This window comes from Coregonus clupeaformis, unplaced genomic scaffold (genome assembly GCF_020615455.1).
Source record: "Coregonus clupeaformis isolate EN_2021a unplaced genomic scaffold, ASM2061545v1 scaf0920, whole genome shotgun sequence".
NCBI classification, from domain to species: domain Eukaryota; kingdom Metazoa; phylum Chordata; class Actinopteri; order Salmoniformes; family Salmonidae; genus Coregonus; species Coregonus clupeaformis.
In genome coordinates, this window is record NW_025534374.1 from 31259 (window position 1) to 44163 (window position 12905).

Genomic DNA, 12905 nt, shown 5'->3' on the forward strand with positions numbered 1-12905 from the left:
GTAGAGTAGGGTACCTTGTCCTCTATATAGGGAGTAGAGTAGGGTGCCTTGTCCTCTATATAGGGAGTAGGGTGCCTTGTCCTCTATATAGGGAGTAGAGTAGGGTGCCTTGTTCTCTATATAGGGAGTAGAGTAGGGTGCCTTGTCCTCTATATAGGGAGTAGGGTACCTTGTCCTCTATATAGGGAGTAGAGTAGGGTGCCTTGTCCTCTATATAGGGAGTAGAGTAGGGTGCCTTGTCCTCTATATAGGGAGTAGAGTAGGGTGCCTTGTCCTCTATATAGGGAGTAGAGTAGGGTGCCTTGTCCTCTATATAGGGAGTAGAGTAGGGTACCTTGTCCTCTATATTGGAGTAGAGTAGGGTGCCTTGTCCTCTATATAGGGAGTAGAGTAGGGTACCTTGTCCTCTATATAGGGAGTAGAGTAGGGTGCCTTGTCCTCTATATAGGGAGTAGGGTGCCTTGTCCTCTATATAGGGAGTAGAGTAGGGTACCTTGTCCTCATATAGGGAGTAGAGTAGGGTGCCTTGTCCTCTATATAGGGAGTAGGGTGCCTTGTCCTCTATATAGGGAGTAGAGTAGGGTACCTTGTCCTCTATATAGGGAGTAGAGTAGGGTGCCTTGTCCTCTATATAGGAGTAGGGTGCCTTGTCCTCTATATAGGGAGTAGGGTAGGGTACCTTGTCCTCTATATAGGGAGTAGAGTAGGGTGCCTTGTCCTCTATATAGGGAGTAGAGTAGGGTACCTTGTCCTCTATATAGGGAGTAGAGTAGGGTGCCTTGTCCTCTATATAGGGAGTAGGGTGCCTTGTCCTCTATATAGGGAGTAGAGTAGGGTGCCTTGTCCTCTATAGGGAGTAGAGTAGGGTACCTTGTCCTCTATATATGGAGTAGAGTAGGGTGCCTTGTCCTCTATATAGGGAGTAGAGTAGGGTGCCTTGTCCTCTATATAGGGAGTAGAGTAGGGTGCCTTGTCCTCTATATAGGGAGTAGAGTAGGGTGCCTTGTCCTCTATATAGGGAGTAGAGTAGGGTACCTTGTCCTCTATATATGGAGTAGAGTAGGGTGCCTTGTCCTCTATATAGGGAGTAGAGTAGGGTACCTTGTCCTCTATATAGGGAGTAGAGTAGGGTGCCTTGTCCTCTATATAGGGAGTAGGGTGCCTTGTCCTCTATATAGGGAGTAGAGTAGGGTACCTTGTCCTCTATATAGGGAGTAGAGTAGGGTGCCTTGTCCTCTATATAGGGAGTAGGGTGCCTTGTCCTCTATATAGGGAGTAGAGTAGGGTACCTTGTCCTCTATATAGGGAGTAGAGTAGGGTGCCTTGTCCTCTATATAGGGAGTAGGGTGCCTTGTCCTCTATATAGGGAGTAGGGTAGGGTACCTTGTCCTCTATATAGGGAGTAGAGTAGGGTGCCTTGTCCTCTATATAGGGAGTAGAGTAGGGTACCTTGTCCTCTATATAGGGAGTAGAGTAGGGTGCCTTGTCCTCTATATAGGGAGTAGGGTGCCTTGTCCTCTATATAGGGAGTAGAGTAGGGTGCCTTGTCCTCTATATAGGGAGTAGAGTAGGTTGCCTTGTCCTCTATATAGGGAGTAGGGTAGGGTGCCTTGTCCTCTATATAGGGAGTAGGGTGCCTTGTCCTCTATATAGGGAGTAGAGTAGGTTACCTTGTCCTCTATATAGGGAGTAGAGTAGGGTGCCTTGTCCTCTATATAGGGAGTAGAGTAGGGTGCCTTGTCCTATATATAGGGAGTAGAGTAGGGTGCCTTGTCCTCTATATAGGGAGTAGAGTAGGGTGCCTTGTCCTCTATATAGGGAGTAGAGTAGGGTGCCTTGTCCTCTATATAGGGAGTAGAGTAGGGTACCTTGTCCTCTATATAGGGAGTAGAGTAGGGTGCCTTGTCCTCTATATAGGGAGTAGAGTAGGGTGCCTTGTCCTCTATATAGGGAATAGAGTAGGGTGTCTTGTCCTCTATATAGGGAGTAGAGTAGGGTGCCTTGTCCTCTATATAGGGAGTAGGGTACCTTGTCCTCTATATAGGGAGTAGAGTAGGGTGCCTTGTCCTCTATATAGGGAGTAGGGTGCCTTGTCCTCTATATAGGGAGTAGAGTAGGGTGCCTTGTCCTCTATATAGGGAGTAGGGTACCTTGTCCTCTATATAGGGAGTAGAGTAGGGTACCTTGTCCTCTATATAGGGAGTAGGGTGCCTTGTCCTCTATATAGGGAGTAGAGTAGGGTACCTTGTCCTCTATATAGGGAGTAGAGTAGGGTGCCTTGTCCTCTATATAGGGAGTAGAGTAGGGTACCTTGTCCTCTATATAGGGAGTAGAGTAGGGTACCTTGTCCTCTATATAGGGAGTAGGGTGCCTTGTCCTCTATATAGGGAGTAGAGTAGGGTGCCTTGTCCTCTATATAGGGAGTAGAGTAGAGTGCCTTGTCCTCTATATAGGGAGTAGAGTAGGGTGCCTTGTCCTCTATATAGGGAGTAGGGTACCTTGTCCTCTATATAGGGAGTAGAGTAGGGTGCCTTGTCCTCTATATAGGGAGTAGGGTGCCTTGTCCTCTATATAGGGAGTAGAGTAGGGTGCCTTGTCCTCTATATAGGGAGTAGGGTACCTTGTCCTCTATATAGGGAGTAGAGTAGGGTACCTTGTCCTCTATATATGGAGTAGAGTAGGGTGCCTTGTCCTCTATATAGGGAGTAGAGTAGGGTACCTTGTCCTCTATATAGGGAGTAGAGTAGGGTGCCTTGTCCTCTATATAGGGAGTAGAGTAGGGTGCCTTGTCCTCTATATAGGGAGTAGAGAAGGGTGCCTTGTCCTCTATATAGGGAGTAGAGTAGGGTGCCTTGTCCTCTATATAGGGAGTAGAGTAGGGTGCCTTGTCCTCTATATAGGGAGTAGAGTAGGGTGCCTTGTCCTCTATATAGGGAGTAGAGTAGGGTGCCTTGTCCTCTATATAGGGAGTAGAGTAGGGTGCCTTGTCCTCTATATAGGGAGTAGAGTAGGGTGCCTTGTCCTCTATATAGGGAGTAGAGAAGGGTGCCTTGTCCTCTATATAGGGAGTAGAGTAGGGTGCCTTGTCCTCTATATAGGGAGTAGAGTAAGGTGCCTTGTCCTCTATATAGGGAGTAGAGTAGGGTACCTTGTCCTCTATATAGGGAGTAGGGTACCTTGTCCTCTATATAGGGAGTAGAGTAGGGTGCCTTGTCCTCTATATAGGGAGTATGGTGCCTTGTCCTCTATATAGGGAGTAGAGTAGGGTGCCTTGTCCTCTATATAGGGAGTAGAGTAGGGTACCTTGTCCTCTATATAGGGAGTAGAGTAGGGTGCCTTGTCCTCTATATAGGGAGAAGAGTAGGGTGCCTTGTCCTCTATATAGGGAGTAGAGTAGGGTACCTTGTCCTCTATATAGGGAGTAGAGTAGGGTGCCTTGTCCTCTATATAGGGAGTAGAGTAGGGTGCCTTGTCTTCTATATAGGGAGTAGAGTAGGGTGCCTTGTCCTCTATATAGGGAGTAGGGTGCCTTGTCCTCTATATAGGGAGTAGAGTAGGGTGCCCTGTCCTCTATATAGGGAGTAGAGTAGGGTGCCTTGTCCTCTATATAGGGAGTAGAGTAGGGTGCCTTGTCCTCTATATAGGGAGTAGGGTGCCTTGTCCTCTATATAGGGAGTAGAGTAGGGTGCCTTGTCCTCTATATAGGGAGTAGAGTAGGGTGCCTTGTCCTCTATATAGGGAGTAGGGTGCCTTGTCCTCTATATAGGGAGTAGAGTAGGGTACCTTGTCCTCTATATAGGGAGTAGAGTAGGGTGCCTTGTCCTCTATATAGGGAGTAGGGTGCCTTGTCCTCTATATAGGGAGTAGAGTAGGGTGCCTTGTCCTCTATATAGGGAGTAGAGTAGGGTGCCTTGTCCTCTATATATGGAGTAGAGTAGGGTACCTTGTCCTCTATATAGGGAGTAGAGTAGGGTGCCTTGTCCTCTATATAGGGAGTAGAGTAGGGTACCTTGTCCTCTATATAGGGAGTAGGGTGCCTTGTCCTCTATATAGGGAGTAGAGTAGGGTGCCTTGTCCTCTATATAGGGAGTAGAGTAGGGTGCCTTGTCCTCTATATAGGGAGTAGAGTAGGGTACCTTGTCCTCTATATAGGGAGTAGAGTAGGGTGCCTTGTCCTCTATATAGGGAGTAGAGTAGGGTGCCTTATCCTCTATATAGGGAGTAGAGTAGGGTACCTTGTCCTCTATATAGGGAGTAGAGTAGGGTACCTTGTCCTCTATATAGGGAGTAGGGTGCCTTGTCCTCTATATAAGGAGTAGAGTAGGGTGCCTTGTCCTCTATATAGGGAGTAGAGTAGGGTGCCTTGTCCTCTATATAGGGAGTAGAGTAGGGTGCCTTGTCCTCTATATAGGGAGTAGAGTAGGGTGCCTTGTCCTCTATATAGGGAGTAGAGTAGGGTGCCTTGTCCTCTATATAGGGAGTAGAGTAGGGTGCCTTGTCCTCTATATAGGGAGTAGAGTAGGGTGCCTTGTCCTCTATATAGGGAGTAGAGTAGGGTGCCTTGTCCTCTATATAGGGAGTAGAGTAGGGTGCCTTGTCCTCTATATAGGGAGTAGAGTAGGGTGCCTTGTCCTCTATATAGGGAGTAGAGTAGGGTACCTTGTCCTCTATATAGGGAGTAGAGTAGGGTGCCTTTTCCTCTTATTGGGAGTAGAGTAGGGTGCCTTGTCCTCTATATAGGGAGTAGAGTAGGGTGCCTTGTCCTCTATATAGGGAGTAGAGTAGGGTACCTTGTCCTCTATATAGGGAGTAGGGTGCCTTGTCCTCTATATAGGGAGTAGAGTAGGGTACCTTGTCCTCTATATAGGGAGTAGGGTGCCTTGTCCTCTATATAGGGAGTAGAGTAGGGTGCCTTGTCCTCTATATAGGGAGTAGAGTAGGGTACCTTGTCCTCTATATAGGGAGTAGAGTAGGGTGCCTTGTCCTCTATATAGGGAGTAGAGTAGGGTGCCTTGTCCTCTATATAGGGAGTAGAGTAGGGTGCCTTGTCCTCTATATAGGGAGTAGAGTGCCTTGTCCTCTATATAGGGAGTAGAGTAGGGTGCCTTGTCCTCTATATAGGGAGAAGGGTGCCTTGTCCTCTGTATAGTGAGTAGGGAGCCAGTTGAGACACACCCTAACTAGTTACACAGTGACTTTACCCCAGGTGGGAAGGGTTTCACATATCATTAATTGCAGGAGAGTGAACAAACCAGAAATACGGGTGGAACAGAAGCAACCTTCGGATATTGCTGCCTTCGACCTTTACATGTAGTTATTGTATGATACATCAGGAAGTGACTGAGGTGGGTCTACCTAAACCTGCCTACCTGCCTGTGTGAGTATGACACAACAAGAGTTGACTGAGGTGGGTCTACCTAAGGCTACCTACCTGCCTGGCAGCCATCCCCAGCTAGACAGAGCTCCAACATGGTGGAAGATGGCACTAAGAAAGGAGGAAGGTAGGTGTATTTTCATGTTTCATCCCATCTGTTTTTACTATAGTTTGATGTATTCAAACTCAAAGTAATAAAACAGTCATACTGAAGAAATTCTATAGATTGTATTGTTCCTCTGTGGAATGCAGGTGTTTGTAGAAGGAGGTTGCTTAGTGCTCAATGCTCAGCTCAGATACAGACAAGGACGCAAGCTGTTCTGCTGTTCGTTTTAACATCAAACTAAGTATCATTCCAGGAAATAAAATGCACCATTGTTGACAATTGAATCCCACTGAGACCAATATCTATTTTACAAGGAAACACTACATACCAGGCAGCAGTGAATCACATATTATTTTAGCAGAATCAAAAAGTTGAAGAAGAATATTAGGATTGTGAATATTATAATTATTTATGATCGAACAACATCGCATGCAAACGATTGCAATTTACAATACATCCCTACTCTAGAAATAAATACAAGATAAATGTTACAATGCCAAACGACTATATATCTACACGGACATGTTCATACCAACATTTTTTAAAACAGCCTCGACTTTACTTTGGTTAGGTCCCAAATGGCACCCTATTCCCTATATAGTGCACTACTTTTGACCAGAGCCCTATGGGAGGAAGGGAAGGTCTCATGTTCCATTCTTCTTCCAAAGAAATGTCAAGTCAAAGGACTGTGTACAAGCACAATAATCAAAGTATGTATGAATGTGTAGATATGTCACTAATATAATGTATATACTGTATGAATGTGTAGATATGTCACTAATATAATGTATATACTGTATGAATGTGTAGATATGTCACTAATATAATGTATATACTGTATGAATGTGTAGATATGTCACTAATATAATGTATATACTGTATGAATGTGTAGATATGTCACTAATATAATGTATATACTGTATGAATGTGTAGATATGTCACTAATATAATGTATATACTGTATGAATGTGTAGATGTGTCACTAATATAATGTATATACTGTATGAATGTGTAGATATGTCACTAATATAATGTATATACTGTATGAATGTGTAGATGTGTCACTAATATAATGTATATACTGTATGAATGTGTAGATGTGTCACTAATATAATGTATATACTGTATGAATGTGTAGATATGTCACTAATATAATGTATATACTGTATGAATGTGTAGATGTGTCACTAATATAATGTATATACTGTATGAATGTGTAGATGTGTCACTAATATAATGTATATACTGTATGAATGTGTAGATGTGTCACTAATATAATGTATATACTGTATGAATGTGTAGATGTGTCACTAATATAATGTATATACTGTATGAATGTGTAGATATGTCACTAATATAATGTATATACTGTATGAATGTGTAGATATGTCATTAATATAATGTATATACTGTATGAATGTGTAGATGTGTCACTAATATAATGTATATACTGTATGAATGTGTAGATATGTCACCAATATAATGTATATACTGTATGAATGTGTAGATATGTCACCAATATAATGTATATACTGTATGAATGTGTAGATATGTCACTAATATAATGTATATACTGTATGAATGTGTAGATATGTCACTAATATAATGTATATACTGTATGAATATGTAGATATGTCACTAATATAATGTATATACTGTATGAATGTGTAGATATGTCACTAATATAATGTATATACTGGATGAATATGTAGATATGTCACTAATATAATCCTTCTTCATTTCATCTCTGTATGTCTCTCTGATTCACACACACACACACACACACAAATACACACACACACACAGTTCTATTATATACTATTTATTCAACTGCGTAACCATGACACTATCCACTTTATAATTGTAAATACAGTCACACATGACACAGCACATTCATAATCTAAACTCTGTATAATATTGTGTACTATATATACTACCTTCTAATGACTTGTTATTTTTGATTTGACTTGATTATTATTGATATGGATTATCGAACTGCTATGTTGAGGCACATAAACATTTCACTGCACCTTTTATACCTTTTGGAAACTCTCTCTCTCCTCCCAGTCAGGAGATGGTGGCAGGCAGGAGATACTGCGGCTGGTCACGCTTTCGCTGCTGTTTCCTCATCCTGCTCCTCACAGCGATGGTCTTCTTCTTCACCAGCGACCGGTCAACAGAGTGGGCCACTTCACTAGACTGGGGCCCAAGATGGTGGATAGAATACCGTGGTGGTTCAGCCAACAGATCTGGTTCTACCAACACCACTAGTGCAGTAGTTTCTCCAAACTCCACTGCCTTTTCCATAGACGCTCATGAAACTGCATCTGCCAATTCAACAGATCATCAGACTTCACTTATCAACTCTACTCAACAGGCCATCAAACTCAACCCAACACATAATGAAACTGGTGCCATCACGACTGCACTGACCATCACCACTAATCTGATTACAGAGGTCAAGGCAGTTCTTGCCACTGGACTGGCCACTCCTGTTCCATATGTGTCCCCAGGACCGTACCATGTAGAATACCCATCAGAGTACCACTTCATTCTGGATGAGCCGGAGAAATGCCGGGAGCAGAACCCCTTCCTGGTTCTGGTGGTGCCAGTGGCGCCCTATAACAGGGAGGCTCGTGACGCTGTCCGCAGTACTTGGGGCAGTGAGAGGCAGGTACTGGGCAAAGAGGTCCGTCTGTTCTTCCTGCTGGGACTTCCCAGTGGAGAGAGGACAGAGCAGCTCCAGGAGAAGGTGCTGCAGGAGAGCAAAGAGCACCAGGATCTGCTGCAGAGCGACTTCATAGACAGCTACAAAAACCTGACCATCAAGACCATGGTGATGATGGAGTGGCTGAGCTCTCGCTGCCCCAAAGCCTCCTACGCCATGAAGATCGACTCAGACATGTTCCTCAACGTGAACACCTTGGTCAACATGCTGCTTCACGCTCCAAAGCAGAACTACCAGACTGGACTAGTGGCCCAATGGGGAGCAGTTCTAAGAGACCATAACTCCAAATGGTACCTTCCAAAGGAGGTGTTTCCTGAGAACATATACCCACCTTATGCTCTGGGCCTGGGCTATGTCTTCACCTTAGACCTCCCCAGGAAGCTGGTGGAGGCGTCCAGGCATGTTAAAGCCATCTACATAGAGGATGTGTATCTGGGACTGTGTATGAGACACCTGGGCATTCGTCCTACTAACCCCCCCAATGGAAACCTCTTCCAGGTTTTCCCTGTGGCTTATGACCGCTGCACCTATTCACGGCTGATAGCCACCACCACACACAGTATCACTCACCAGGTCAAAGCATGGAAAGACTTACACAAACCTGGTCCTCCCTGCTGATCACGTACACTAACAAACTGACTGATGTACCAATCACTTCCTCATTGTTTGTTCATACACTAACTAACTAACAAACAAAAAACGAAGAAGGTGGCGCCTCCAAGGGATGGGGAAAGGATATATAGCTTGGTGAAGAACATTGACAACCTGAATGGCCAGTTTCTCCGCGTTATTTTTCTCTGAACCCAGGCAGACACCATGCTGCTTAACAAAGACTGAGCGCAGCAGTTATCTGTCTAACATGGACATGGTGACGGACTGGACAGGACTAAGAAATGGATAGTAATCCTGCAGCAACAGGACATGTGAATTATTATGTGGATTATAATTAATGACATTTTTTGTAAGGGGTTGATACATTTTTCTTGAGGGCAAATCAAGTTTGAAATGTTAAAGGGGTAATTACAAACCTTAGAAGCCTTTTTAAACCACTACAACTGGCATTTCCTGCCCTGCAGGAAAAATTCTCTGCGACAACAGAGTGATCAAATAGATAGCAGATCTGCATCAGTTAGTGGTGGAAATAAGTAACAGGGGACTGTGAAGGATAGGATGAAGGGTGTTATTTGGGACCAGGCACTGTCCCCAAAGTCACAAGTCAAATGTCCCCAAAGTCACTTAGCTTTGTATGAGTTGTTCAGTTTATTATGTGGTGGAAGGTTTAATCGACCTATCAGGAAGAGATGATGCTACCTCGCATTCATTTTGCACTTCGCAGGGAATGTGGTTTGGCTGCATTGAAGACAGCTGAGACAGCACACTGGGGCATAACTAGCACTTCCTCCTTTGTTCATTATTATTTTTTTAGCAGATGCTCTCATGCAGAGCGACTTACAGTAAGTGCATACATATTTTTTTTTTTTCATACTGGCCCCCCCGTGGGAATCGAACCCACAACCCTGGCGTTGCAAGCGCCATGCTCTACCAACTGAGCTACACGGGACTTGTTCTTGCCATAGACGTCATCTGATGACTTTGTAATGCATTTCCACTTTGATTAAACTGTTTAATAATGATGATGATGATGATGATGTTACTGAATTTGGATTAGAAGACCATTTACACACACACTTCCAATATTTATCTGCCCAAAGGTCCTGTTGAGCAGCTGATGTTTAGGCTACAATGTGGTTAGATCAGGGCTGATGTTTAGGCTACAATGTGGTTAGATCAGGGCTGATGTTTAGGCTACAATGTGGTTAGACCAGGGCTGATGTTTAGGCTACAATGTGGTTAGATCAGGGCTGATGTTTAGGCTACAATGTGGTTAGATCAGGGCTGATGTTTAGGCTACAATGTGGTTAGATCAGGGCTGATGTTTAGGCTACAATGTGGTTAGATCAGGGCTGATGTTTAGACTACAATGTGGTTAGATCAGGGCTGATGTTTAGGCTACAATGTGGTTAGATCAGGGCTGATGTTTAGGCTACAATGTGGTTAGATCAGGGCTGATGTTTAGGCTACAATGTGGTTACATCAGGGCTGATGTTTAGACTACAATGTGGTTAGATCAGGGCTGATGTTTAGACTATAATGTGGTTAGATCAGGGCTGATGTTTAGGCTACAATGTGGTTAGACCAGGGCTGATGTTTAGGCTACAATGTGGTTAGACCAGGGCTTGAACAAAAGCCTGCACACCCAGTAGCTATCCTGGAGGATGGTTGCCACCCTTTGACATTGTAAAGAAAGGGACAGGGAAAGGGGGAAAAAACTCAAACGTTTAATGATGATGATGTTACTGAATTTGGATCAGAAGAGAGTTTACACGCACACTTCCAATCTTATCTCCTTTGTGGTGCTGGGAGTTACTGGCCCAAAACAATATACGTTGGAGAAAAAGGTATTGTACCGAAACGTCCACCACAACAAATGTGTGGAGGTACAATCTTGTGTGCAGGAGTTATTTATATTTTTCTACTGTTTTTTATTTATTTTTAAAAAGTTATTTTATACTGTATTATATTTTATTGCCATACTGTATATGAAGAGTAATTTTACAACTTGAATAGTTCTCTCATCATTATTGTTACAACTATCTATCCATGCTCATAGTTATATATGGTCAGGAGAAGGGTTATAAGATGATATGGTTTATATTTATAAGGTGTATAGACTAGTCTCCAATAGAAATCCTCAATCCCACTTGTCATGGCGACTTTGGGCTAGCTAAACTCATGCATAGAAACACGTCTTCGGGTCGAATGGTCGTCTCGCGCCGAACTGCGCATGTGCAGGCCGTTAAATCAAAGGTACTCCTTCGATATAAAGTTGTTTTTGACGAAAGCGAAAACGTGTCAGTTTGTCACTTTCAAGAGGTTGGAGTAATAACAAGTTCAACTACTTAAGACATTGGCTCCAATCCAGGTTGTGCTTTTAGATTTCACAAAAATTAACAACCAAGGAATAATTTGTCACTTCTCTCATTGACTTCTCATACCAAAAACCCCGGCCTTGTCTGTTTCGCAAGCGTTCCCGGAAGTCTTGCGATGTTGCGCCTCTGGGTTTAGAAACTGTGACAGCTTATCAATGGCCGAGATTCACACACAGAGGCAAAAAAAAAGTTGATAAAAGAGGACTGAAGGCGGGATCTGCATTGAATAGCAATTTGAGCCTTATATATAAACATGTCTAGTTAGATACCTAGCTTTCAAGTTGCCTACCAAATCCATTAAAAAAAATGTATTTTTTTACCAGGCAAGTCAGTTAAGAACAAATTCTTATTTACAATGACGGCCTACACCGGCCAAACCTGGACGACGCTGGGCCAATTGTGCGCCGCCCTATGGGACTCCCAATCACGGCCGGTTGTGATACAGCCTGGAATCGAACCAGGGGGTCTGTAGTGATGCCTCAAGCAATGAGATACAGTGCCTTAGACCGCTGCGCCACTCGGGTGTCCCATTTGATCCCTGATTCATTGAATGAGGGAGTAATTTGATCAAGACAAAAGTATTTAGTTACAATGTTGCAATATTTAATATCAAGGGTGGCAACCATCCTCCAGGATAACTACTGGGTGTGCAGACTTTTGTTCAAACCCTGATCTAACCACATTGTAGCCTAAACATCAGCCCTGATCTAACCACATTGTATCCTAAACATCAGCCCTGATCTAACCACATTGTAGCCTAAACATCAGCCCTGATCTAACCACATTGTAGCCTAAACATCAGCTGTTCAACAGGACCTTGAAAAGCAGTTTTTCAGGGCTGGATCTAAAGCCTGCACACCCAGCAGCTCTCCAGATGGAGGGTTGACCACATGTTGACAACAGTGTAGTTCTACTTTGTGGAGGGTTAAGTGCCTTGATCAAGGGCACAACGGCAGGAGATGGTAGGCCTACATGGGATCAGACACAGCAGCCTTCCACTGTCAATAATGTAGGCTAAATAATAGTCATGAAAGTTGGTTAAAAGTTATGAAGAAGTCATGGAAAATCTGTATGAACCCTTAACAGTGAATAATCACAGGTCTCTATAGCATAATGTCATTTGTGTATTTTGGTGAACATAGTCTAATGGACTGACTTGGAAAAAGACAGATCCTCCACTTCTTTCATCGCAAGTCAAGCACTGCGCACACACACACACACACACACACACACACACACACACACACACACACACACACACACACACACACACTGTACTATCATGCCAACTTCTTGTCAGTCATTGATGTCATGCCAAACATCTGGTAAATTGGCCTAACTTAATAACCTACCTAGTTAACATGGACTAGTTGATCAACTGGACATATTGTAGTTATAATGGCCTGATTACGTGCCCAGCGGCCTCGACCCCGAGGAGGCCCTCATTGATTTTGTTGAGTCACTCAGGTATCATGAACACACATAAGACATGGTAACATGTGTGAAATTGCATGGAAATTCGCTTTAAAACTGCAGAATTGTCTCTACACCACATGGCAAAATGTGTAGAATTGCAGGGCATAAGCTTTAAAACAGTAAAATGTTCTCTCCACCAACAAGATGGGTGTAGCATTTTGAACTGTTTGGGTCACATGGGTTGCGATGTGGGGGTTTGTTACTACACTGATAAATAACAGCAATATCCTT

The 12905-nt window shown here is 43.6% G+C and overlaps 1 protein-coding gene across 1 annotated transcript; it reads left to right on the plus strand.

Moving 5' to 3' along the window:
* The first annotated feature begins 5275 nt into the window (after window positions 1-5275).
* On the plus strand, window positions 5276-9691 carry LOC121564010 (beta-1,3-galactosyltransferase 1-like). Its single transcript, XM_045217111.1, has 2 exons — window positions 5276-5501; window positions 7548-9691. Exons 1-2 carry the CDS (start codon window positions 5470-5472, stop codon window positions 8824-8826), a joined length of 1311 nt encoding a protein of 436 aa, XP_045073046.1. The 5' UTR covers window positions 5276-5469; the 3' UTR covers window positions 8827-9691.
* The last annotated feature ends 3214 nt before the right edge of the window (window positions 9692-12905 follow it).

Coding starts and splice junctions, on each gene's coding strand:
- LOC121564010 (XM_045217111.1), top strand. CDS start 5,470: ATGGTGGAAGATGGCACTAAGAAAGGAGGAAG. Junction 5,502..7,547: donor GGCACTAAGAAAGGAGGAAG/GTAGGTGTATTT, acceptor CTCTCCTCCCAG/TCAGGAGATGGTGGCAGGCA.